Source organism: Hypanus sabinus, chromosome 6 (assembly GCF_030144855.1).
Source record: "Hypanus sabinus isolate sHypSab1 chromosome 6, sHypSab1.hap1, whole genome shotgun sequence".
NCBI classification, from domain to species: Eukaryota; Metazoa; Chordata; class Chondrichthyes; order Myliobatiformes; family Dasyatidae; genus Hypanus; species Hypanus sabinus.
This window is the reverse complement of record NC_082711.1, coordinates 121,118,387-121,146,010: the sequence shown is the minus strand read 5'-3', so window position 1 is coordinate 121,146,010 and position 27,624 is coordinate 121,118,387. Positions and strand designations below refer to the sequence as shown.

General features: G+C 50.7%; 2 protein-coding genes across 6 annotated transcripts in view; one reads left to right on the top strand and one right to left on the bottom strand.

Annotated features, from left to right (window-relative positions):
* Window positions 1-21,683, bottom strand: part of ncstn (nicastrin) — a 42,166-nt gene extending 20,483 nt beyond the window's left edge. The window contains exons 1-9 of one of the 3 annotated variants that reach the window (XM_059972842.1): window positions 21,549-21,683; window positions 16,629-16,733; window positions 15,811-15,934; window positions 15,057-15,175; window positions 12,346-12,491; window positions 11,579-11,729; window positions 11,378-11,487; window positions 11,009-11,161; window positions 9,032-9,136 (exon numbers count right to left, since the gene is read on the bottom strand). In XM_059972842.1, the coding sequence (XP_059828825.1) occupies window positions 9,032-9,136; window positions 11,009-11,161; window positions 11,378-11,487; window positions 11,579-11,729; window positions 12,346-12,491; window positions 15,057-15,175; window positions 15,811-15,934; window positions 16,629-16,733; window positions 21,549-21,597 (1,062 nt within the window). In that variant the 5' untranslated portion in view covers window positions 21,598-21,683. Of the gene's footprint in view, window positions 1-9,031; window positions 9,137-11,008; window positions 11,162-11,377; window positions 11,488-11,578; window positions 11,730-12,345; window positions 12,492-15,056; window positions 15,176-15,810; window positions 15,935-16,628; window positions 16,734-21,525 lie in introns of all 3 variants that reach the window. The other 2 variants (XM_059972844.1, XM_059972843.1) reach the window with 2 other exon arrangements.
* Window positions 21,652-27,624, top strand: part of copa (COPI coat complex subunit alpha) — a 92,901-nt gene continuing 86,928 nt past the window's right edge. The window contains exons 1-4 of one of the 3 annotated variants that reach the window (XM_059972839.1): window positions 21,652-21,776; window positions 22,005-22,098; window positions 22,617-22,677; window positions 24,241-24,354. In XM_059972839.1, the coding sequence (XP_059828822.1) occupies window positions 22,638-22,677; window positions 24,241-24,354 (154 nt within the window). In that variant the 5' untranslated portion in view covers window positions 21,652-21,776; window positions 22,005-22,098; window positions 22,617-22,637. Of the gene's footprint in view, window positions 22,099-22,616; window positions 22,678-24,240; window positions 24,355-27,624 lie in introns of all 3 variants that reach the window. The other 2 variants (XM_059972840.1, XM_059972838.1) reach the window with 2 other exon arrangements.

Here is a 27,624-nt window from a genome sequence, read left to right as displayed (position 1 = left end):
CCCATCAGTATCTCCTTCTAATTTACTTTGGCCAACTCCTCTCTCATTGATTTCCTCAGTAATTTCCCTTTCTCCACGTCAGACTTTACTTTCTCCCTATCAAATTTCAAGTAAAACTCAATCATATTGTGATCACTGCCTCCTTAGAGTCCCTTTACCTTGAGCTCTGAAATCACTACTGATTCATTGCATAACACCAAAACCAGTATAGATGCTCCCCTAGTAGGCTCAATGACAAACTCATCTAAAAAGCCATCTCATAGGCATTCAACAAACTCATTGAGACGCATGACCAGCCTGATTTTCCCAATCTTTCTACATGTTAAAATCTCCCATGACTATCATAACATGGCCCTTTTGATCCACTTTTTCTATTTCCCATTGTAATCTGTGGTCCACATCCAGCCACTGCGGGGAGCTATATATAACTGCCATCAGGGCCAACAGTTTCTTAACTCAACCCACAAGGATTCAAAATCTTCTGATCCTATGTCACACCTTTCTACTGATTTGATGCCATTCTTTACCAGAAGAGCCACACCACCCCCTCTGCCCACCTTCCTACCCCTCTGATATACTGGGGAGAGTTTAAACTAGAATTGTTGGGGGGGGGGGTGGGAATTGAACTGAAGAGACTGGGGAAGAGAAGATTAACTCACAGATAGAGAAAGCTTGTAGACAGTGTGTGAGGGAGGATAGGCAGGTGATAGAGAAGGGATGCACTCAGACTGAAGGCTTGAGATGTGTCTATTTTAATGCAAGGAGTATTGTGAGCTTACAGCATGGATCAGTACTTGGAGATATGATGTTGTGGCCATTACAGAGACTTGGATGGCTCAGGGACAGGAATGGTTACTTCAAGTGCCGGGGTTTAAATGTTTCAGAAAGGACAGGGAGGGAGGCAACAGAGGTGGGGGCGTGGCACTGTTGATCAGAAACAGTGTCACGTCTGCAGAAAAGGTGGACGCCTAGGAGGGATTGTCTACAGAGTCTCTGTGGGTGGTGGGTAGGGACAGGAAAGGGTCAACAACTTTACTGGGTGTTTTTTAAAGGCCGCCCAATAGTAACAGGGATATCCAGGAGCAGACAGGGAAAAAGATCCTGGAAAGGTGTAAAAGTAACAGAGTTGTCATGATGGGAGATTTTAATTTCCCAAATATCGATTGGCATCTCCCTAGAGCAAGGGGTTTAGATGGGGTGGAGTTTGCTAGATGTGTTCAGAAAGGTTTCTTGACACAGTATGTAGAGAAGCCCACAAGAGAGGCTGTACTTGATTTGGCATTAGGAAATGAAGTCAGGAGTCAGATCTCTCAGTGGGAGAGCATTATGGAGATAGTGATCATAAGTCTATCAGAATCAGAATTTAATCGCCAAGTACCTGTGCACATACAAGGAATTTACTTCCGGCAGATGTTGTCTCTCTCTGCTCATAACAATAATAATGATAAATATAAATGAAAATATAGATTATACATACAAGTAGTGCAACCAAGTAATAGTTAGCCGACAGTTAACTGTTTAGCAAAGCGACCGCAGTAGGGAAAAAACTTCTCCAGTGCCTATTAGTCTTAGTCTGGAGGGATCTGAAACGCCTACCAGACGGAAGCAGTTCAAACAGTCCGTGCGCAGGATGGAAGGAGTCCTTTATGATGTTCCCTGCCCTCTTCTTCAACCTGGAAGAGTACAGGTCCACAATAGAGGGCAGGGAAACTCTAATGATGCGCTTGGCAGTCCTCTCTGTGCGCTGTAGTCTGGTTCTAACCTGCTTGGTGGCGGCTCCAAACCACACAGTGATGGAGGTGCACAGGACAGACTCAATGACTGCAGTATAGAACTATCACCTTTACAATAGCATTGGAGAGAGATCGGAACAGACAAGTTAGAAAAGCATTTAATTGGGGTAAGGAGAATTATGCGCGTCTCAGGCAGGAAATTGGAGGCTTAAATTGGAAACAGATGTTCTCAGGGAAAAGCACGGAAGAAATGTGGCAAATATTCAGGGGATATCTGTGTAGAGTTCTGCATAGGTACATTCCAATGAGACAGGGGAGTTATGGTAGGGTACAGGAACTGTGGTGTACAAAGACTGTAAAAAATCTAGTCGAGAAGGAAAGCTTCCAAAAGGTTTAGAGAGCTAGGTAATGTTAGAAATCTAGAAGATTATAAGGCTACCAGGAAGGAGCTTAAGAAGGAAATTAGGAGAACCAGAAAGGGCCATGAGGCGGCCTTGGTGGGCAGAATTAAGGAAAACCCCAAGGCATTCTACAAATGTGAAGAGCAAGTGGATAAGATGTGAAAGAATAGGACCTATCAAGTATGACAGTGGGTAGGTGTGTATGGAACCGGAAGAAATCGCAGAGGTACTCAATGAATACTTTGCTTACTCAGTGAATACTTTGCTTCAGTATTCACTATGGAAAAGGATCTTAGTGATTGTTATGATGACTTGCAGCAGACTGAAAAGTTTGAGCATGTAGATATTAAGCAACAGGATGTGCTGGAGCTTTTGGAAAGCATCAAGTTGGATAAGTCCCCAGGACCAGCCAAAATGTACTCCAGGCTACTCTGGGAGGCGAGGGAGGAGATTGCTGAGCCTCTGGCGATGACCTTTGCCTCATCAATGGGGATGGGAGAGGTTCCGGAGGATTAGAGGGTTGCGGATGTTGTTCCTTTATTCAACAAAGGGAGTAGAGATAGCCCAGGAAATTATAGACCAGTGAGTCTTACCTCAGTGGTCAGTAACTTGATGGAGAAGATCCTGAGAGGCAGGATTTATGAACGTTTGGAGAGGTATGATATGATTAGGAATAGTCAGCATGGCTTTGTCAAGGGCAAGTCGTGCCTTACGAGCCTGATAGAATTTTTTGAGAATGTGACTAGACCCAGTGAGGAAGGAAGAACAGTAGATGTAATGTATATGGATTTCAGCAAGGCATTTGATAAGGTACCCCATGCAAGACTTATTGAGAAAGTAAGGAGGCATGGGATCCAAGGGGACGTTGCTTTGTGGATCCACAACTGGTTTGCCCACAGAAGGCAGAGTGGTTGTAGATGGGTCATATTCTGCATGGAGGTTGGTGACCAGTGAGTGCCTCAGGGATCTGTTCTGGGACCCTTACTCTTTGTGATTTTTATAAATGACCTGGATGAGGAAGTGGAAGAATGGGTTAGTAAATTTGCTGATGACACAAAGGTTGGGGGTGTTGTGGATAGTGTGGAAGGCTGTCAGAGGTTACAGCAGGACATTGATAGGATGCAAAACTGGGCTGAGAAGTGGCAGATGGTGTTCAACGCAGATAAGTTTGAAGTGGTTTATTTTGGTAGGTGATGATGGCAGAATATAGTACTAATGGTACAACTCTTGGCACTGTGGAGGATCAGAGGGATCTTGGGACCCGAGTCCATTGGACACTCAAAGCTGCTGCACAGGTCCACTCTGTGGTTAAGAAGGCATACAGTGTATTGGCTTTCACCATTCATTGAATTGAATTTAGGAGCCGAGAGGTAATGTTGCAGCTATGTAGGACCCTGGCCAGACCCCACTTGGAGAACTGTGCTCAGTTCTGGTCACCTCACTACAGGAAGGACGTGGAAGCCACAGAAAGGGTGCAGAGCAGATATACAAGGATGTTGCCTGGATCAGGGAGAATGCCTTATTAGAAAAGGTTGAGTGAACTCTGCCTTTTCTCCTTGGAGTGACGTAGAATGAGATGACCTGACAGAGGTGTATAAGATGATGAGAGGCATTGATCACGTGGATAGTCAGAGGCTTTTTCCCAGGGCTGAAATGACTAACATGAGAGGACACAGTTTTAAGATGCTTGGAAGTAGATACAGAGGAGATGTCAGGGGTAAGTTTTTTTACTCACAGAGTGGTGAGTGTGTGGAATGGGCTGCCAGCAACAGTGGTGGAGGTGGATACGATAGAGTCTTTTAAGAGGCTTTTAGATAGGTACATGGAGCTTAGTAAAACAGAGGGCTACAGATAAGCCTAGTAATTTCTGAGGTAGGGACATGTTTGGCACAACTTTGTGAGCCGAAGGGCCTGTAGGTTTTCTATGTTTCTATTCAGCTCCCAACTACAACCATCCTTCAGCCATGATTCAGAGATGGCCACAACATCATACTTGACGATCTGTAAAAGTGCAACAAGATCTGCACGCAGGCGTGTGACACAGCGCGCCAAAGGTTTTAAAAAAAAGACCGCCATATACAGCGGCCACTGTCGGAATGGACTGAGTCTGAGTGGGAAGGCTTTGGCTCAACTGGCTTCGGCGTGAATAGGCAGAGGCGAGGGGAGGTTCCGGTAAGTTCTGTTTTGTTTGTTTAGAGTAGAGAGAATGCCAGGCAGGATGTTGGAATGGTCCTCTTGCAGGATGTGGGAAGTCAGGGAGACCTCTGGTGTCCCTGATAACGACACCTGCAAGTAGATCCAGCTGCAGATCCTAACAAACCGCGTTAGGGAACTAGAGCCAGAGCTGGATGACCTGGATCATTCGGGAGAATGAGGAGTTTATAGATAGTAGCTACAGGGAGGCAGTTTTGCCAAAGGAGCAGCGCACAGGTAATTGGGTTACCATCAGACGAGAGAAGGGGAAAGGGCAGGCAGAGCAGGGCTCCCCTGTTGCCATTCCCCTCAACAACAAGTATACCGATTTGGATACTGTTGGGGGGTGGGGATGACCTACCTGGGACAAGCTGCGGCAGCCAGATCGCTGGCACTGAGTCTGGTTCTGCAGTGCAGAAGGGAGGGGGAAAGAAGAGGAGAGCGGTAGTGATAGGGGACTTGATAGTTAGAGGTACAGACAGGAGGTTCTGTGTTCACAGGTTCAGGTTCTAAACTGGAAAAAGGCCAAATTTGAAGAAATGAGAAAGGATCTAAAAAGTGTGAAACAGGTTGCTCTCCGGCAAGGATGTGAATGGTAAGTGGGAGGCCTTCAAAGGAGAAATTTTGTGTGCAGAGCTTATACATTCCTCTCAGGATTAAAGGCAAAGTGAATAAGAATAAGGAACTTTGGTTCTCTAGGGATACTGGAACTTTGATAGATGCATGACATGTATAGGAAACACGGAGCAAAAAAGGTACGTGAGGAGTATAAAAAGTGCAAAAAGATACTTAAGAAAGAAATCAGGAGGGCTGAAAGAAGACATAAGGTAGACTTACACAACATTGGAAGAACTCAGCAGGTCAGGCAGCATCCGTGAGAAAAGAGTAGCCAACGTTTCAGGCCAAGACCCTTCATCAGAAAACGTTGGCTACTCTTTTCTCACGGATGCTGCCTGACCTGCTGAGTTCTTCCAGTGTTGTGTACGTATTCTTTGATTCACAGCATCTGCAGTTGTACTTTTGTGTTTTGAGACATAAGGTAGCTTTGGCAGTCAAGGTGAAGGATAATCCAAAGAGCTTCAACAGGTATATTAAGAGCAAAAGGATAGTAAGGGATAAAATTAGTCCTCTTGAAGATCAGAGTGGTCAGCTATGTATGGAACCAAAAGAAATGGGGGAGATCTTAAATGGGATTTTTGCATCTGTATTTACTAAGGAAACTGGCATGGAGTCAATGAAATTAAGGCAAACAAGTAGTGAGGTCATGGAACCTATACAGAATGAAGAGGAGGAGGTGCTTGCTATCTTGAGGCAAATCAGAGTAGATAAATTCCCAGGACCTGACAGGGTACTCTCTCGGACCTTGAAGGAGACTAGTGTTGAAATTGCAGGGGCCCTGACAGATATATTTAAAATGTCAGTATCTACAGGTGAGGTGCCGGAGGATTGGAAGATAGCTCATGCTATTCCGCTGTTTAAAAAAGGCTCTAAAAATAATCCGTGAAATTATAGGCCAGTAAATTTGACATCAGTAGTAGGTAAATTATTGGAAAAAGTACTAAGATAGGATCTACAAGTATTTAGGTAGACAGGGACTTATTAGGGAGAGTCAATACGGCTTTGTGCGTGGTAGGTCATGTTTAACAAATCTATTAGTTTTCCAAGGTTACAAGGAAAGTGGATGAAGGGAAGGCAGTGGATGTTGTCTACATGGACTTCAGTAAGGCCTTTGACAAGGTCCCACTTGGGAAGTTAGTTAGCAAGATTCAGTTGCTAGGTATACATGGTGAGGTAGTAAATTGAATTAGACATTGACTTAATGGGAGAAGTCAGAGAGTGGTAGTGGAGGATTGCTACTCTGAGTGGAGGCCTGTGACTAGTGGTGTGCCACAGGGATCAGTGTTGGGTCCATTGTTATTTGTCATCTATATGATAATGTGGTAAATTGGTTCAGCAAATTTGTTTATGATACAAAGATTGGAGGTGTAGTGGACAGTGAGGAAGGTTTTCAAAGCTTGCAGAGGGATCTGGATCTGCTGGAAAAATGGCAGATGGAGTTTAATACAGACAAGTGTGAGGTATTGCACTTTGGAAGGAATATTCAAGGTAGAACATGCAAGGCAAATGGTAGGGCACTGAGGAGTGGAGTAGAACAGACGGATCTGGGAATACAGATACATAAGTCCCTAAAAGTGGGATCACAAGTAGATAGGGTCATAAAAAGAGCTTTTGGTACATTGGCCTTTATAAATCAAAGTATTGAGAATAAGAGTTGGAATGTTATGGTGAGGATGTATAAGACAATGGTGAGTCCGAATTTGGAGTATTGTGAGCAGTTTTGGTCACCAAATTACAGGAAGGATATTAATAAGGTTGAAAGAGTGCAAAGAAGGTTTACAAGGATGTTGCCGGGACTTGAGGAACTGAGTTACAGAGAAATGATGAATATGTTAGTACTTTATTCCCTGAAGTGCAGAAGAATGAGGGAAGATTTGATAGAGGTATATAAAATTATGATGGGTACAGATAGAGTGAATGCAAGCAGGCTTTTTCTACTGAGGTTAGGGCAGAAAAAAACCCAGAGGACATGGGTTAAGGGTGAGGGGGGAAAAAGTTTTACAGGATCATTGGGGGAAGGGGGCTTCTTCACACAGAGTGTGGTGGGTGGAATGAGCTGCCAGATGAAGTGGTAAATGTGGCTCACTTTTAACATGTAAGAAAAACATGGACAGGTACATGGATGAGAGGTGTATAGAGGGATATGTTCCAGATGCAGGTCAGTGGAACTAGGCAGAAAAATGGTTCGGCTCAGCCAAGGAAGGCCAAAAGGCCTGTTTCTGTGCTGTAATGTTCTATGGTATCATCCACTTTATTTCTTATACTCCGTGCATTGAGATAGAACACTTTGATTGCTGTATTTACTACCATTTTTGATTCTGTATCCCTAATGCACTGATACTCACTCTGCTGGCTGCAATTTTGTCCTATTGTCTGCTTGCCCTTCCTGACAGTCTGACTGCATGCTATCTTTGCTTTTTAACCACCTGTCCTATCCTGTGTCTCTTTACTGCCTCGTTGGTACCATCAGGAAGGAGCTACAGGAGCCTTAAAGACACACACTCAATGTTTCAGGAACAGCTTTGGTAATTTTTTTGCACCACTGATTTTAGTTTTATATATATTTCTTACTAATTTAGCTTAACACTGTACTGCTGCTGTAAAATCATAACATATGCCAATGATATTAGAGCTGACTGTGATTCCTCCACCTTGAGCACAGTACTATCTGAGCCTCCCTTCACCTGACTTGTCTCATTCTAGTCTCCCCTCATAATCAGTAGTGTTTACATAGAAACATAGAAAACCTACAGCACAGTACAGGTCCTATATAGCTGCAACATCGCCTCTCGGCACCTAAATGCAATTCCACGGTTTATGAAGGCCAATACACTGTACGCCTTCTTAACCACAGAGTCAACCTGTGTAGCAGTTCTGAGTGTCCTATGGATTTGGACCCCAAGATCCTTCTGATCCTCCACACTGACAAGAGTCTTACCATTAATACTATATTCTGCCATCATACTTGACCTACCAACATGATCCACTTCACACTTATCTGGGTTGAACTCCATCTGCCACTTCTCAGCCCAGTTTTGTATCCTATCAATGTCCCGCTGTAACCTCTGACAGCCCTCCACACTATCCACAACACCCCCAGCCTTTGTGTCATCAGCAAACTTACTAACCCATCCTTCCACTTCCTCATCCAGGTCATTTATAAAAATCACAAAGAGTAAGAGTCCCTGAGGCACTCCACTGGTCACCAACCTCCATGCAGAATATGACCCATCTACAACCAATCTTTGCCTTCTGTGGGCAAGCCAGTTCTGGATCCACAAAGCAAGGTCCCCTTTGGATCCCATGACTCCTTACTTTCTCAATAAGCCTTGTAGCCTTGCATGGTGTGTCTTGCAAAATTATCTGCAACACGCCCTTCAGTAAGGTATATGAAAAATTATATTGCTTAAAATGAAAATCCAGATTTCTACTTAGACCAGTTAATTTGGTTTAAGAATGAGTAAGAGCGAGGGATAGGCAACTTCAACATAAAATCCCAATCGCATATGCAAAACCTTAATTTATAAAGGCCAATATGCATAAACTCTCTTTGTGACCCCCATCTACTCGTGTCACCATGTTCGAGGAATTATGGACCTGTATCCCCAGATCCCTTTCTCTACTGGACTCCTCAGTGCTCTACTGTTCACTGTGTAAGTTCTATCCTGGCTTATTCTTTCAATTGCAACACTTCACATGTGTCTGCATTAAATCCCATCAGCCATTTTCTTCAGCGTTGTGTGTATCACTCTGTATATCCAGCATCTGCAGAATCTTGTGTGTATATTTATTGTCCTTTTTTAAAGATTGTGTTCTTTAACATATTGTGTATTTTTTGTGCTGAGTAGATCTGGAACAACGGTTATTTTGTTTTCCTTTACACCTGTGTACTGGGAATGACATTAAACCATCTTGAACCCTCTCACTTTGCTCTGTGGCTCTGCACAGATCTCTCCCCCAGCCAGTCCTTACAGCTTCATCTGCTCCCTGAGGCACAACAGCAGTTTGGGCCAACACAAACAAACACACAGATACTCTCATAAGAGACAATCTCACTCACACACACACACACCACAAGCAGCTTACCTGATTTAATTCTAGGAAGGAGTCGATGTTCTCCAACCGAATAGGGAATTTACCCTTCATCATATCATACACCATCCGAGAGCTGCCGATATAATCAAATGTCTCCTGGCAAGTGGGAAGGGGTAGGAAAGGCATGAAACAAAAGAAGCAACAGTAAACCCATTCTTGGGAAAACAAACAAATGCAAACCCTGTGCCCTGGGAGTGTATGATGGGACAGTGTAGAGGGAGGTTCACTCTGTGTCTGACCCTGGGAGTGTGTGATGGGACAGTGTAGAGGGAGTTTCACTCTGTGTCTGACCCTGGGAGTGCGTGATGGGACAGTGTAGACGGAGTTTCACTCTGTGTCTGACCCTGGGAGTGTGTGATGGGACAGTGTAGAGGGAGTTTCACTCTGTGTCTGACCCTGGGAGTGCGTGATGGGACAGTGTAGAGGGAGTTTCACTCTGTGTCTGACCTTGGGAGTGTGTGATGGGACAGTGTAGACGGAGTTTCACTCTGTGTCTGACCTTGGGAGTGTGTGATGGGACAGTGTAGACGGAGTTTCACTCTGTGTCTGACCCTGGGAGTGCGTGATGGGACAGTGTAGAGGGAGTTTCACTCTGTGTCTGACCCTGGGAGTGTGTGATGGGACAGTGTAGAGGGAGTTTCACTCTGTGTCTTACCCTGGGAGTGTGTGATGGGACAGTGTGCAGCAGGGATGGCCAACCTTTGCCACATGCACCAAAAGTGGTGCATTGCACCACAGTGATAATAATAAAAAAGTAAGCTTACTCATGCAAAAGGTATTAACCAAAAACTGATTTGTAGAAAAAAAATTTATAACAGGAATTCAAGTGGCTTAGAGCTAGAAACGGGTTTTACTGAGAATAAATTTAAAACGTGGCAATTATTTTTAGCAATTTTATTATTTTGTTTACCTTTTGGCGAATGTTATCTTCTTTCACATTAATCTTTCAATTTAAAAAAAATCTTCAATGAGTCAAACTAGGAAAGAAGGACTTCTGTTCTGCAGTCGTTCCATAACTGTTCAATACACGTTTGATACTTGTTTGATCCCGAGGCGCCAGGCGTCTGCACCAGCGGTGCGTCGCAGGTTTTGGACAGTCAGTTTACAATGTGCTACTGAATTGTGCTTGGTTCGTCCTTTGTAAACATTTGCAGTCTTGTACTTTTTCGAAAATTAAGCCCCGTTTTTACATCCAGTTACCCATCACAGTGCAAAAGAAAATGACCAAAAGAAAAGCAGAAAGTGATAGTAAGCATGAATTCAATGAACAGTGGGAAAATTAGTTTTTATTTATAGCGGGTCCGTCAGGAAAACCGTTGTGCATTGTTTGTGAAAACACTCTCACATAATATAAGACATGATCTTAATAGACACTATAAAACAGAACATCAGACTGAAATATAAGGAAAACTGAAGCTAGTGCTTGGGTCTGAGTCATAGAAAGAACATGTGGTTAAGAAAAAGGAAGAAATCAAAAAAAGACAATACATTTCTTAAAAGTCTCATTATGTTTATCTTGTTTTATATTAAATCAATATATCATATAAAAATGCTAAATACGTCTACATAAACTTATTTTTACAAGAATTTAATGGGGTACAAGAGCTATATGGTGCATCTGAACTCATGCGTCAAAAAGTTGACGCATTGAAGTAAAAGGTTGGCCACCCCTGGTGTAGAGGGAGTTTCACTGTGTCTGACCTTGGGAGTGTGTGATGGGACAGTGTAGACGGAGTTTCACTCTGCATCTGACCCTGGGAGTGTGTGATGGGACAGTGTAGAGGGAGTTTCACTCTGTGTCTGACTCTGGGAGTGCATGGTGGGACAGTGTAGAGGGGGTTTCACTCTGTGTCTGACCCTGGGAGTGTGTGATGGGACAGTACGGAAGGTGTTTCACGATGAGACCAACGGGAGCTTTGGGAGCGTGTGAAGGTATGGTTTCATACTGGCCTGACTGAGAGAGCTCACCCCTTGGAAGAAGAGCAGCATGATGTTCTTTGTTAGAGACTTGACGTCGGGGATGCGTGCAAGGGCTTCGGCGGCTGCCAACAGCACGGTGAATCCAGAGATGGCGCTGTCACTGCCCGGGGCAACTTCCCAGAAGAAGGAGCGACTGTCCAACTGTGAAGGGGATGGTGCAGGTGTAGAAATTCTGCAAGGATGGTGCACAGGGGTGATAGAGAAGTGGGGGAGCGAAGAGGGTTGGCAGGCAAGGGAGGGATGGGACAAGGTAGGGATGTGGTAGGTGTGGGATGACGGTGGGGGCGAGCATACAGCCCCACCCCAGAGCCCGGAGACCCCCTCACGACCCACCCACTGCCCAGAAGTGTTACGCACCCTTGCCGCAGCGACAACAAAGCGATCCTCCGGAGAAGCAGAGCCGGATCTGTTGATGGGCCGAATTGTCATCCAGACGTTGTAGTCCTCCAGCGGGTCACAGACCCCCTCTGCGGCAGAGCGGGGGGAGAAGGGGTGTAAGTGAGGGCAGTGAGGGGGCGGCGAGGCAGGGCAGAGGGGGAGGTGACAGCAAGAACTCACCGTTGCCGAAGGTGGCGGAGAGGGGCTGGGCACTGCGCCGCATGCACGTCACTGTGTCCCTCACCCCGTGCATGTGCGCTGACAGCTGCATGGCGCAGAGCGGGAACTGTGGTGCGGCGCCGTCCCGCGGCCGATTGTGCTCCTCGTAACACTGGGGGAGGGTGGCGAGAGTGAACGCGTTAAACCAAACCCAGACACACGTTGCCCATCCCATCCACACCGAGAGGAGCCGAACAACCTTGTCTGCACTGACCAGCTTAGGCTCATGTCCACTGAACATAGAACAGTACATCAACAGGCCTACTGGCCCACAACGTTGAGCGGAAACTATTAAATTAGTAATCAAGAGGCCAACTTATCCTTCCTACCTAGTGTCCACATCCCTCCCATGCTCCTCACATCCATGTGCATATCTAAATGTTTCTTCAAAGTCCTTAACGTCTCTGCCCCTCCCACCACCCCAGGCAGTGTGATCCAACACCCACCTCTGTTTATGTAAAGACGTTGTCCCTCACTTCTCCTCCAAACTTACCCCCCCTCAATGCAAACCCTCTGGGACAAGACATTTCAACCCTGGAAGAAGTGCCTATCTTGTCTACGCTATTTATGCCGTACCCTTGGGTGGGGTCAAATGTTCGGGGGGGGGGGGGGAAGAAGAGTAGTTGCAAAGTCGTCCTGCCCCTTGCTCCCTCCCCCCCCCAGTTATGCTTTGCACTTTTGAGAGGGTATGAATGAACTGCTGCTGTCCCGGTCACTGAGCACCTCACCTCCCGGATGACCTGTGTCTCATTCTCGTCCTTTAGCATGAAGACTGGGAAGGGGAAGTCCTCGTATGAGAGCCCACTGCCATCGGGGTTCCACGCCATCCCGTTACAATGGGCATATTCAGGCCCATAGTCCTTGGAATACACCCCTGCAGAGGACACAGGCACAGTGTCATGTAACAATCTGCAGCAGCAGCGATCGAGGCTCTGCAAGTAGACTCTCTTTTCCCCATGATCACGTGAGCGTTCTGCGGGTACGCCAGTTCTCTCCCACATTCCAAAAACATACAGGTTTGGCAAGCTGTGGCCAACAGAATTATCACAACGCTAGTGGGCTGCACCGGCACAAACAATGGAATGTTCTCCAGTCACAAACAGGACAAAATCTGTAGATGCTGAAAATCCGAGCAGCACACAAATGCTGGAGGAACTCAGCAGGCCAGACAGCTTCTGTGGAATAAAGTGCAGTCAACGTTTCTGGTTCGAAACCCCTCAGCAGGACTGGAGAAAAAAAGCTGAGGAAGAGAGTTAAAAGGTGGGGGGAGGGTAGAGAAAAACACCCTGTGATAGGTGAAACCTGGAGGGGAGGGATGAAGTAAAGAACTGGGAAGTTGATTGCTGAAAGAGTCGGAAGGTCCTGGAAGAAAGAAAATGCGGGGCAGAGCATCAGAGGGAGGCAATGGGTTCTCTCTAATCAATTTTCATGACATCAGGTTGGAGACTACCCAAATGGAATATAAGGTGTTCCTCCAACCTAAGTGTGGAGTCATCACGACAGCGGAGGAGGCCATGGATGGACATATCGTAATGAGAAGTGGAATTAAAATGTGTGGCCACTGGGAGATCCCGCTTGTTCTGGCGGATGGACAACGGATGCTCGGTGAAGCCATCCCCCAATGTAAGTGGGGTCTCACCTATATACACTGGGAGCTCTGAACAGAGTAAATGAGCACAACAGACCCACAGATGAAGGATTATTTACGGTCCTTAATGGTAGTGAGGGAGGAAGTGTCGGGGCATGTGTAGTATTTGGACCATGTCCAAGGTTAAGTGCCAGGAGCGAGATCGGTGAGGAGGTGGGTATGGATAAGGGAGTCGCGTAGGGAGAAATCCCTGCGGAAAGCAGAAAGTGAGGAGGGAGAGGAAGGGATGTGCTTGGTGGTAGGATCCTATTGGAGGTGTTGGGAGTTTCAGAGAATTATGCATTAGATGCTGAGGCTGGTGGGGTGGTAGGTGCGGAGAAGAGGAACCCCATCCCCGGTGGGGTGGCAGGAGGATGGGGTGAGAACAGACATGCTGAAATGGAAGAGATGCAGTGGAGGGCAGCATTGATGCTGGAGGAAGGGAAGCCCTCTTCTTTGAAAAAAGGAGGCCATCTCCTTTGTTCTGGAATGAAAAGCCTTATTCAGAGAGCAGATGTGGTGGAAGCAGAGGAAATGAGAGAAGGAGGATGGCATTTTTGTGAGTAACAGGGTGGGAGAAGGTTTAGTCCATTGGAACGTGTTGGTCCTTAATGCAAATGACACATTTCACCACATGACAAATAAAGCCAGTCTCTAAGCTAGCCCCCAAAAACCTAACCATTCAGCCCATCGAGCCAGTGAGATCAGGGCTAGCCTAAATCCTCAACTGCTGGCTCTGGCTCAGCCTTTGGATGTGGTCAGAGACTATATGGATCGAAAGCCTGATGGGGTGCTTTGGGAAAGCAGCAGGGTGGGGCTGTGGGTGAGTCACAGTTACAGCCTCCCCACCAGAGGGCGTTGCCCCATCGTGAGGGACACACTCTCCTCATTGCTATCATCAAAGCCAGGGCAGGGACACTTAACATTTTAGGAACTGTATTTTGTCAATTGCCGACAGGCCTAATTAGAGACGATGTGGAAAGGATGTTTCACATCGGGGAGAGTCTAGGATCAGAGGGTACAGCCTTAAAGTAGAAGTAAACACAAGGAGATCTGCAGATGCTGGAAATTAAAGCAACACACACAAAATGCTGGTGGAACGCAGTAGGCCAGGCAGCATCTATAGGAAGAAGCACTGTCCACCTGTCAGGCTGAGACGAAGGGACTCGGTCCGAAACGTCAACAGTGCTTCTTCTTGTAGATGCCGCCTGGCCTGCTGCGTTCCGCCAGCATTTTGTGTGTGTTGCTTAAAATAGGATGTCTCTTTACAGCAGAAACAAGGAGAAATTTCTTTAGCCAGAGGGTGGTGAACTTGTGGAATTCATTGCTACAGACAGCTATGGAGACCAAGGCATTGGGTATATTTAAAGTGGAGGTTGATAGGATTTTGATTGGTAAGGTCATCAAAGGTTACTGGGAGAAGACAGAAGAGTGGCTTTTGGAGGGAATGGTGGGGCAGTATCGATGTGCAGAATGGCCAAATTTTGCTCCTGTGTCTCATGGTGAGGGTCTCTTCATTGTTTCATTATCACCATTGAGGAGAGGGCAGGAACCCGAAGACACACATTCTGCATTTTAGGAATATCATTTTCACCCTTGCAAGACAAATTTCACATGTCAGAGACCCTAATTCTGAAATGGTTTCATCATCAGCAGACCGGAGGCAAGAGCAGGAGAGTGGTAGGGCCCTCTCCGCCTGGCCATGCCACTCCAGCTGTAGTGAGAACATCGCTCTGAGAATTTTAACATCATCTGGGCCAAGGCGGCTGCAACGTGATGGGGCGGGAGGAGACGGCCAGGGCAGAGACTCACCAAAACCATCGTTGGGGCACTTCAGGTCCAAGGAGAAACGTCCTGGGACAGACGAGGGCGGCAGGATGGCAGCCACTCCCGATACTCGACTGGACTGCTTCAGTTTCAGCATCACGTCTCTGATAGAGGAGAAAGTGAAGAATAGCAACAGGGTTCTGGGGAGGGGAGCTCTGAATTCAGGAGTAGGGAGAATGAGGAGGCAAGCCCAGGAGCCAAGAAATGAGTGTGGAAACGTACTGGGGATAAATCCAAGTACAGGTAGATGCTGGAAATCCAAAGCAACATACACAAGATGGTGGAGGAACTCAGCAAGTCAGGCAACATCTATGAAGGGGGAAGACATTTGAACCAACAGGTTGGGGAAGTCAAGGATAGTTCGAAGGTGATCGGTAAAGGGCTGGAGAAGGAGGAATCTGACAGGAGAGGACAGCATGGGAGAAATAGATGATAGGCAGGTGAGTTGGAGAGAAGAGGTAAGAGGCCACTGTAGGGGAAATGAAGGGAGGAGGATAAAAATGATCAATTGAGAAATTGATGTTCATGCCGTCAGGTTGGAGGCGACCTAGACAGAATATGAGGTACTGCCTCATCGACACAGAAGAGGCCATTTATGGACATGTCAGAACGAGAATGGGGAGAGTAGTTAAAATGACCAGTCACCGGTAAATCCAGCTTTTTAGGAGGGAGCAGCGGTACTTGAGAAAGATTGCAGGTTCCTGCTGTGCTCGCAGAGGTCAAGGCCAGGATGACTCACCGGGTAAACATGGCACTCTCCAAGACAACCATGTACGGAGGGTTGGGGCCGTCACTGAGGACCCAGCTCAGGTTCGAGCTGTGTTCGACCAGGTGGATCACTCCAGTACTACCACCAAGCGGGGCTGAGGGACAAAGGCAAGACGTGATGATGAGCTGGCGGATTTGCAACTAATCACCGAGTGTGGTTGTTGACATCCCAACTCTCCTCAGCAGCTACGTTTCATTTGGGCTTTGAGGAGATTTGATATGTCACCAACAACTCTTACAAATTTCTACAGATGTACTAAAGAGAGCATTCTGACAGGGTGCATCACCGTCTGGTGTGAGGGGCCACTGCACAGAATTGAAAAGAGCAGCAGAGAGTTGCAGATTCAATCAGCTCCATCATGGGCACTAATCCGCCCAACATCGAGGACACCTTCAAAAAGCAATGCTTTGAAAAGGCTGCCCAGGACATGTCGTCAGGGAGGAGGTAGAGGAGCCCGAGGACCCACACTCAGTGTTTCAGGAACAGCTACTTCCCCTCGGTCATCAGATTTCTGAATGGACACTGAACCCATTAACTCTACCTGACTTCCTTCATCCTTTTCCCTCTTTTCTCACTAATCTTGTAAGTTTATTTCTGTATAAACATATGTATTTCCTATTATAAGAGTCGTTTAATCATATGCTGCATTTCTACCATAAAAGAACCTATTTCAGTGATATTAAATCCAATTCTGAAATCGAGCCTCCTTTCACCCAAGTCCCTTCCTGTCCCGAAACCAACCCCATTGCCACCCGTCTAACACAGCCCTCCCACTGATCCACACTCACACTGACAGCCGATCTGGTGGGTGGCATTCATCAGACGAACGCAGGGCGCAGTCGCATTGAGGTTGATGTAAATCTTCCTCTCCACAGAGTTGGCGCAGCAGAGACCTGAGGGTTATGGACATCGCAGTCAGGGTCAGTCCACAGGGGGGAGGAGGCCATAGAGTGGGATGGGCCGATCTCACTGTGCGCTGAGGCAGACACAGATACTTCTCCACTATCCTGCTCCTCAGGACCCCCAGCACCAGGTTCAGGAACAATTTCTACTCCTCAACCATCAGTCTCCTGAACCACAGGGGATAACTTCAGTCACCTCAACACTGAACTGTTCCCACAAGCTATATACTAACTCTTAAGTACTGTTCATCTCATATTCTACATATTTACATACTTATAATAATTATTTTTTCTTTTGTATTTGCAGTTTGTTCTCTTTTGCATACTGGCTGCTGTCTGCCCTACAGGGGGTGGATAGCTTCTTACATTTACAGCAAATGCCCACAAGAAAATGGATCTCAGGGTTGTTTCTGAAGACACATATTTACTTCGAAAATAAATGTATTTTCAATATTAACTTCTTTTCTTCCCCCCCTCCCCCGATCCATCTTCACACCCTTCACTATCCTGCTTCCACTTCCCCTTCCAAAAGGCCGCATCCATCATTGAGGACCCCCATCATCCAGGACATTCCTCTTCTCATTGCTACCATCGGAGAGGCAGAGGAGCACGAGGACCCACACTCAGTGATTCAGGAAAAAGCTTCTTCCCCTCCACCATCAGATTTATCAGTCGACAATGAACTGAATACATCCCCATCACCCCCAATCGCCCCATCGCTCCTCTTCCCGGCTCTTCCTTTCCCCCTCGCCCTCACTCACGTCACCCTCACATTCTCCCACCCTTCTCTCACCTACGTCACCCATGCCCTCTCGCACCCTTCCCTCACCTGCATCACATCTCCCTCTTCCTTACCTACATCACCCTCACCCACCCCTCCCTCTCCTACATCACCCTCACCCTCTCGCACCCCTCCCTCTCCTACATCACCCTCACCCTCTCGCACCCCTCCCTCTCCTACATCACCCTCACCCTCTCGCACCCTCCCTCACCTACATCACCCTCACCCTCTCGCACCCCTCCCTCTCCACATCACCCTCACCCTCTCGCACCCCTCCCTCCCTCACGCACCCCTCCCTCCCCTACATCATCCTCACCCTCTCGCACCCCTCCCTCCCTCACCCTCTCGCACCCCTCCCTCCCTCACCTACATCACCCTCACCCTCTCGCACCCCTCCCTCCCTCACCCTCACGCACCCCTCCCTCCCCTACATCATCCTCACCCTCTCGCACCCCTCCCTCCCTCACCCTCTCGCACCCCTCCCTCCCTCACCTACATCATCCTCACCCTCTCGCACCCCTCCCTCCCTCACCTACATCACCCTCACCCTCTCGCACCCCTCCCTCCCTCACCTACATCACCCTCACCCTCTCGCACCCCTCCCTCTCTTACATCACCCTCACCCTCTCGCACCCCTCCCTCCCTCACCTACATCACCCTCACCCTCTCGTAACCCTCCCTCTCCACATCACCCTCACCCTCTCGCACCCCTCCCTCTCTTACATCACCCTCACCCTCTCGCACCCCTCCCTCTCCACATCACCCTCACCCTCTCGCACCCCTCCCTCCCTCACCCTCTCGCACCCCTCCCTCACCCTCTCGTAACCCTCCCTCTCCACATCACCCTCACCCTCTCGCACCCCTCCCTCCCTCACCCTCTCGCACCCCTCCCTCCCTCACCCTCATGCACCCCTCCCTCCCTCACCTACATCATCCTCACCCTCTCGCACCCCTCCCTCCCTCACCTACATCACCCTCACCCTCTCGCACCCCTCCCTCCCTCACCTACATCACCCTCACCCTCTCGCACCCCTCCCTCCCTCACCTACATCACCCTCACCCTCTCGCACCCCTCCCTCTCCACATCACCCTCACCCTCTCGCACCCCTCCCTCTCTTACATCACCCTCACCCTCTCGCACCCCTCCCTCACCTACATCACCCTCACCCTCTCGCACCCCTCCCTCCCTCACCTACATCACCCTCACCCTCTCGCACCCCTCCCTCTCTTACATCACCCTCACCCTCTCGCACCCCTCCCTCCCTCACCTACATCACCCTCACCCTCTCGCACCACTCCCTCCCTCACCTACATCACCCTCACCCTCTCGCACCCCTCCCTCCCTCACCTACATCACCCTCACCCTCTCGCACCCCTCCCTCCCTCACCTACATCACCCTCACCCTCTCGCACCCCTCCCTCTCTTACATCACCCTCACCCTCTCGCACCCCTCCCTCTCCACATCACCCTCACCCTCTCGCACCCCTCCCTCCCTCACCCTCTCGCACCCCTCCCTCCCTCACCCTCATGCACCCCTCCCTCCCTCACCTACATCATCCTCACCCTCTCGCACCCCTCCCTCCCTCACCTACATCACCCTCACCCTCTCGCACCCCTCCCTCCCTCACCTACATCACCCTCACCCTCTCGCACCCCTCCCTCTCCACATCACCCTCACCCTCTCGCACCCCTCCCTCTCTTACATCACCCTCACCCTCTCGCACCCCTCCCTCCCTCACCTACATCACCCTCACCCTCTCGTAACCCTCCCTCTCCACATCACCCTCACCCTCTCGCACCCCTCCCTCTCTTACATCACCCTCACCCTCTCGCACCCCTCCCTCTCCACATCACCCTCACCCTCTCGCACCCCTCCCTCCCTCACCCTCTCGCACCCCTCCCTCCCTCTCACGCACCCCTCCCTCCCTCACCTACATCATCCTCACCCTCTCGCACCCCTCCCTCCCTCACCTACATCACCCTCACCCTCTCGCACCCCTCCCTCACCTACATCACCCTCACCCTCTCGCACCCCTCCCTCTCTTACATCACCCTCACCCTCTCGCACCCCTCCCTCCCTCACCTACATCACCCTCACCCTCTCGCACCCCTCCCTCCCTCACCTACATCACCCTCACCCTCTCGCACCCCTCCCTCCCTCACCTACATCACCCTCACCCTCTCGCACCCCTCCCTCCCTCACCTACATCACCCTCACCCTCTCGCACCCCTCCCTCTCCACATCACCCTCACCCTCTCGCACCCCTCCCTCTCCACATCACCTTCACCCTCTCGCACCCCTCCCTCTCCACATCACCCTCACCCTCTCGCACCCCTCCCTCTCTTACATCACCCTCACCCTCTCGCACCCCTCCCTCCCTCACCTACATCACCCTCACCCTCTCGCACCCCTCCCTCCCTCACCTACATCACCCTCACCCTCTCGCACCCCTCCCTCTCCACATCACCCTCACCCTCTCGCACCCCTCCCTCCCTCACCTACATCACCCTCACCCTCTCGCACCCCTCCCTCCCTCACCTACATCACCCTCACCCTCTCGCACCCCTCCCTCCCTCACCTACATCACCCTCACCCTCTCGCACCCCTCCCTCTCCACATCACCCTCACCCTCTCGCACCCCTCACTCCCTCACCTACATCACCCTCACCCTCTCGCACCCCTCCCTCCCTCACCTACATCACCCTCACCCTCTCTTACATCACCCTCACCCTCTCGCACCCCTCCCTCCCTCCCTCACCTACATCACCCTCACCCTCTCGCACCCCTCCCTCTCTTACATCACCCTCACCCTCTCGCACCCCTCCCTCCCTCACCTACATCACCCTCACCCTCTCGCACCCCTCCCTCCCTCACCTACATCACCCTCACCCTCTCGCACCCCTCCCTCTCCACATCACCTTCACCCTCTCGCACCCCTCCCTCTCCACATCACCCTCACCCTCTCGCACCCCTCCCTCTCTTACATCACCCTCACCCTCTCGCACCCCTCCCTCCCTCACCTACATCACCCTCACCCTCTCGCACCCCTCCCCCCCTCACCTACATCACCCTCACCCTCTCGCACCCCTCCCTCTCCACATCACCCTCACCCTCTCGCACCCCTCCCTCTCTTACATCACCCTCACCCTCTCGCACCCCCTCCCTCTCCACATCACCCTCACCCTCTCGCACCCCTCCCTCTCTTACATCACCCTCACCCTCTCGCACCCCTCCCTCCCTCACCTACATCACCCTCACCCTCTCGCACCCCTCCCTCTCCACATCACCCTCACCCTCTCGCACCCCTCCCTCTCCACATCACCCTCACCCTCTCGCACCCCTCCCTCTCTTACATCACCCTCACCCTCTCGCACCCCTCCCTCTCCACATCACCCTCACCCTCTCGCACCCCTCCCTCTCCACATCACCCTCACCCTCTCGCACCCCTCCCTCTCCACATCACCCTCACCCTCTCGCACCCCTCCCTCTCTTACATCACCCTCACCCTCTCGCACCCCTCCCTCCCTCACCTACATCACCCTCACCCTCTCGCACCCCTCCCTCTCCACATCACCCTCACCCTCTCGCACCCCTCCCTCCCTCACCTACATCACCCTCACCCTCTCGCACCCCTCCCTCTCCACATCACCCTCACCCTCTCGCACCCCTCCCTCTCCACATCACCCTCACCCTCTCGCACCCCTCCCTCTCTTACATCACCCTCACCCTCTCGCACCCCTCCCTCCCTCACCTACATCACCCTCACCCTCTCGCACCCCTCCCTCCCTCACCTACATCACCCTCACCCTCTCGCACCCCTCCCTCTCTTACATCACCCTCACCCTCTCGCACCCCTCCCTCTCTTACATCACCCTCACCCTCTCGCACCCCTCCCTCTCTTACATCACCCTCACCCTCTCGCACCCCTCCCTCTCTTACATCACCCTCACCCTCTCGCACCCCTCCCTCCCTCACCCTCTCGCACCCCTCCCTCTCTTACATCACCCTCTCCGTCAGCCTCACCAACAAGCAGCGCTGCCCAGATCGAGCCCACCGCCACCTCGATCCCCATCTCCTCTGCTCTTCATGGAAGTTTACCGGGCCACTTACCGGAAGTGACCGATAATTACAGGAAAAACGTAGCATTAGTCCCGCCTCTGGAACGGCAGCTACCACGGCAACCAGCCGGAAATGAGGCTTCAGCTGCAAGTTGGGAAGGCGGAAGTATCGGCCGTGGCCAGGTTGTTGTTGGTTAGTTTATAAGCATTTATAAGTATTTTTTTCTCATTGATGTATCTGCTGCTGCAGCTCGTGAACTGGAGCGTGTGAGTATTTGTCATGTTTCCATTGCTGCAGTTGGAGACGCTACATTCGGTTCACTGATTGTGCACGTTTTGCTTCTCTTTCGAATGCATCAGTGAATATAATCACCCGGACTCCGTTTCCCATCTGCCCTCATCACACCCCGTTTGTTTTCAGCTGTTGCTCACCCGCCTGACCCCCCCCGAATCTGGTTCCGGTCACGCAGAACGTCACTTCCGCTGTGACGTGGCCAGCTGCTGAAGATTCGAAGGTGAGGGTGGATGAGTAAATGAAGGATGGAGGGAGGGAGGAAGGAGGATGAGTGAGGGAGGGAGGAAGGATGGATGGGTGGTGAATGAATGAGGGAGGGTGGGTGGCTGTGTTCAGGTAGGGCGGGTCTGGCTGTGAGGGAGGAGGGCCGAGGTGTGAGGGTAGGTGAGGAGGAGGGTGTGGGTTGAATGAGGATGGAGGGATGTTACTGTTGAAGTGAGTGAGTGGAGGTGTTGGGAGGTGACTGGAGGATGAGGTGAGGAGGATCGCTGGGGGAAGATAACCAACGAGGGAGATGGTGGGCAGGAAGTGAGTGAGGGGAGAAGTGATGTGGTGAGGGATGGGGGACTGGTATGTGAGGGGTGTGTTACAGTGGAGGGGGGGAGTGAGGGAATGAGATTTGAGTGGGGTTAGCAGCGTTTTCTGGTTCTGGGGTATCTCAGTATTGGCGCAGAGCTGAGCTGCAGAGGCATTTGGAGTCCCCAGTAATAAGTGAATTTGTTTCTGTTCTGTACACAGAAACTTGCTGCTTGGACCAAAATGCTGACCAAGTTTGAGACCAAATCTGCCCGGGTTAAAGGTGAGCCCAGCTGGTTTGGAGAGCATACGAAAGGATTTACTGTTCAGTTGGGGCTGCAATCATTTCTCATCCAATCCTTGGAAGCCACATCCCAGTTGACTGCACTGCTTTCTCTTACCACCAAAAAGTCTTCTCTTTGTTGCTTCCAAATTTTGTTCATCCCATAGTTATCCACTCTACCCTCTTACCTCTCCTCCTCACCTGTCTTTCTCCTCCTCTGGTGCCCCTCCTCCTTCCCTTTCTCCCATGTTCCACTCTCTACTGTCAGATTCCTCCTTCTCCTTTCCTGTTCACCTATTACCTTGGTATCCTTTGTACTGTAGCATCCTCCTTCCTTTCTGGTCCTGGTGAAAGGTCTCGGCCCGAAACACTGGCTATGTATTCATTAATGGATGCTGCCTGACCCGCTGAGTTCCTCCAGCGTTTTGTGTGTAAGTTAGTGGTAAGGAAGGCAAATGCAATTGTTAGCATTCATTTCGAGAGGACAGGATGTAATGCTCAGGCTTTTTAAGACTCTGATCTGACCAAACATAACATATTCTGAGCAGTATTGTGTTCCTTATCTAAGGAAGCGTGTTGGCGCTGAAGAGGTTCATGAGAATGTTTCCAGGAATGAAAGGGTTAATGTGTGAGGAGTATTTGATGACTGTGGACTTGCACTTGCTGGAGTTTGGAAGAATGGGGCAGGGCAATCTTAATGAAACATATTGAATATTGAAAGGCTGAGAAAGTGGACGTGGAGATGATGTTTCCACAGCCTCAGCATACAGGGACATCAATTTAGAGCAGAGATGAGCTTCTTTAGTCGGAGAGTCATTGGCACAGACGCTGTAGAGGTAATGACCGGTGAAGAAAAAGCTGGGAGTTCTCCGGTGACTCTGGTGATGTCTAGGCTGGGAGTTATCCAGTGGCTCTGGTGATCTCTAGGCTGGGAATTATCCGGTGACCCTGGTGATCGAAAGGCTGGGAGTTAATCAGTGTCTCTGCGATGGTGATCTATAGGCTGGGAGTTATTTGGTGAGGGCGCAGTTTGCATGTTACTGTTAGAGCTCTGGGCATTGGAGTCTGGAATTGGATTTCATCATCCTGTGTGTGGAATGGGTGGGTTACAGGGGTCCCCTGCTTTTCGAACGTTCGCTTTACGACAGCTCGCTGTTACGAAAGATCTACATTAGTACTTGTTTTCGCAAACCAAAGAGGATTTTTGCTTTTACGATAAAAAGACGCCCGCTTTATGCATGTGTTAACCCCGAGAAAGACTACAATGACAGTGAAGCTTTGTGCGGGCAGTTGTTTGCATATGCGTGTGTATGCGTATCCCGTTTCCCCCACTGTACCAAGGCAAACAGGTTAGGAGGTAAATTGGCCATTGTAAATTGTTACGTGTTCAGGCTTGGGTTAAATTGGTGGGTTTCTGGACAGAGGAGCTTGAAAGGCCAGATGGACCTGTTCTGTGGTGACTCTCAGTAAATAGTGATACGATTTTTCATTTGTGTGTTAGCTGTGCCCTTTTTCTCTCCTGCCTACCTGCTGTCACCTCACTGTGTTGCTCCCTTCCCACAGGGCTGAGTTTCCATGCCAAGCGGCCCTGGATCCTTGCCAGCTTGCACAACGGTGTGATCCAGCTCTGGGATTACCGCATGTGTACCCTGATAGACAAGTTTGATGAGCACGATGGTAAGGATGCTTGAGCGCAGACTGCTGCAGTATGAGCAAAGGCAGTGGGGAATTCTGTTCATTTCTGGGTTAGATATTGTCGAGATGGAGAGCTGTCGATCTTTGGGCATCTTGAAGATTAGAACATTGAGCTTTATTTGTTCCATTATATGTTAGACTTTCATATTTACCTATCGGGTGTACAGAGAAATGTGTTAACATCCAACATGCCATGCAATGAGCTGAGGGCTAGCCTGACAAGTGTCAGCAACATCACAGGACAACCCAGAACAGAACACAGTAGAGCTGAGCATAGTAAGCAACAAATCTGCTGCTTCTTCCTGTCCACCAACTCAGGACAGGCCGATTCCCTCCGTCCACACACACGGAGAGTCCAACTCAGGAGAGGCCGATTCCCTCCATCCACACGGAGAGTCCAACTCAGGACAGGCCGATTCCCTCCGTCCACACGGAGAGTGCAACTCAGGACAGGCCGATTCCCTCCGTCCACACGGAGAGTGCAACTCAGGACAGGCCGATTCCCTCCGTCCACACGGAGAGTGCAACTCAGGAGAGGCCGATTCCCTCCGTCCTCACAAACGGAGAGTCCAAATCAGGACAGGCCGATTCCTTCCATCCACACACACAGAGAATCCAACTCAGGAGACGCCAATTCACTCCGTCCACACACACGGAGAGTCTAACTCAGGACAGTCTGATTCACTATGTCCACACACACGGAGAGTCCAACTCAGGAGAGGCCGATTCCCTCCGTCCACACGGAGAGTCCAACTCAGCACAGGCCGATTCCCTCCGTCCACACACACGGAGAGTCCAACTCAGAACAGGCCTATTTCCTCCGTCCTCATGGAGAGTCCAACTCAGGAGAGGCCGATTCCCTCTGTCCACACACACGGGGAGACCAACTCAGGACAGGCCGATTCCCTCCATCCACACACACGGAGAGTCCAACTCAGGAGACGCCGATTCACCCCGTCCACGCACACGGAGTCCAACTCAGGAGAGGCCGATTCCCTCCGTCCACACACACGGAGAGTCCAACTAAGGACAGGCCGATTCCCTCCGTCCACACACACTGAGTGTCCAACTCAGGATAGGCCGATTCCCTCCATCCACACACACAGAGAGTCCAACTCAGGAGAGGCCGATTCCCTCCGTCCACACACACGGAGAGTCCAACTAAGGACAGGCCGATACCCTCCGTCCACACACACGGAGAGTCCAACTCAGGAGACGCCGATTCCCTCCGTCCACACGGAGAGTCCAACTCAGGAGAGGCCGATTCCTTCCATCCACACACACGGAGAGTCCAACTCAGGAGAGGCCGATTCCTTCCATCCACACACACGGAGAGTCCAACTCAGGACAGGCCGATTCCCTCCGTCCTCACGGAGAGTCCAACTCAGGACAGGCCAATTCCCTCCGTCCACACGCACGGAGAGTCCAACTCAGGACAGGCGGATTCCCTCCGTCCACACACACGGAGAGTCCAACTCAGGACAGGCGGATTCCCTCCGTCCACACACACGGAGAGTCCAACTCAGGACAGGCCGATTCCCTCCGTCCACACAAACGGAGAAGTCCAACTCAGGAGAGGCCGATTCCCTCTGTCCACACACACGGAGAGTCCAACTCAGGACAGGCCTATTCCCTCTGTCCAGACGGAGAGTCCAACTCAGGAGAGGCCGTTACCATCAGTCCACACGGAGAGTCCAACTCAGGACAGGCCGATTCCCTCCATCCACACTCACGAAGAGTCCAACTCAGGAGAGGCCGTTTCCCTCCATCCACACAAACGGAGAGTCCAACTCAGGACAGGCCGATTCCCTCCGTCCACACACACGGAGAGTCCAACTCAGGACAGGCCGATTCCCTCCATCCACACAAACGGAGAGTCCAACTCAGGACAGGCCGATTCCCTCCGTCCACACACACTGAGTGTCCAACTCAGGATAGGCCGATTCCCTCCATCCACACACACAGAGAGTCCAACTCAGGAGAGGCCGATTCCCTCCGTCCACACACACGGAGAGTCCAACTCAGGACAGGCCGATTCCCTCCGTCCTCACGGAGAGTCCAACTCAGGACAGGCCAATTCCCTCCGTCCACACGCACGGAGAGTCCAACTCAGGACAGGCGGATTCCCTCCGTCCACACACACGGAGAGTCCAACTCAGGACAGGCCGATTCGCTCCGTCCACACACACGGACAGTCCAACTCAGGACAGGCCGATTCCCTCCGTCCACACGGAGAGTGCAACTCAGGACAGGCCGATTCCCTCCGTCCACACGGAGAGTGCAACTCAGGACAGGCCGATTCCCTCCATCCACACACACACGGAGAGTCCAACTCAGGAGAGGCCGATTCCCTCCATCCACACACACGGAGAGTCTAACTCAGGAGACGCCAATTCCCTCCGTCCACACAGAGAGTCCAACTCAGGAGAGGCCGATTCCCTCCGTCCACACACACGGAGAGTCCAACTCAGGAGAGGCCGATTCCCTCCATCCACACACACGGAGAGTCTAACTCAGGAGACGCCAATTCCCTCCGTCCACACAGAGAGTCCAACTCAGGAGACGCCAATTCCCTCCGTCCACACAGAGAGTCCAACTCAGGAGAGGCCGATTCCCTCCGTCCACACGGAGAGTCCCACTCAGGAGAGGCCGATTCCCTCCGTCCACACACACGGAGAGTCCAACTCAGGAGATGCCGATTCCCTCCGTCCACACGGAGAGTCCAACTCAGCACAGGCCGATTCCCTCCATCCACACACACGGAGAGTCCAACTAAGGAGAGGCCGATTCCCTCCGTCCACACGGAGAGTCCCACTCAGGAGAGGCCGATTCCCTCCGTCCACACACAAGGAGAGTCCAACTCAGGACGAGCCGATTCCCTCCGTCCACACACACGGAGAGTCCAACTCAGGAGAGGCCGATTCCCTCCATCCACACACAAGGAGAGTCCAACTCAGGACGAGCCGATTCCCTCCGTCCACACACACGGAGAGTCCAACTCAGGAGAGGCCGATTCCCTCCGTCTACACACACGGAGAGTCCAACTCAGGAGAGGCCGATTCCCTCCGTCCACACACACTGAGTGTCCAACTAAGGACAGGCCGATACCCTCCGTCCACACACACGGAGAGTCCAACTCAGGAGAGGCCGATTCCCTCCGTCCACACACACTGAGTGTCCAACTAAGGACAGGCCGATACCCTCCGTCCACACACACGGAGAGTCCAACTCAGGAGAGGCCGATTCCCTCCG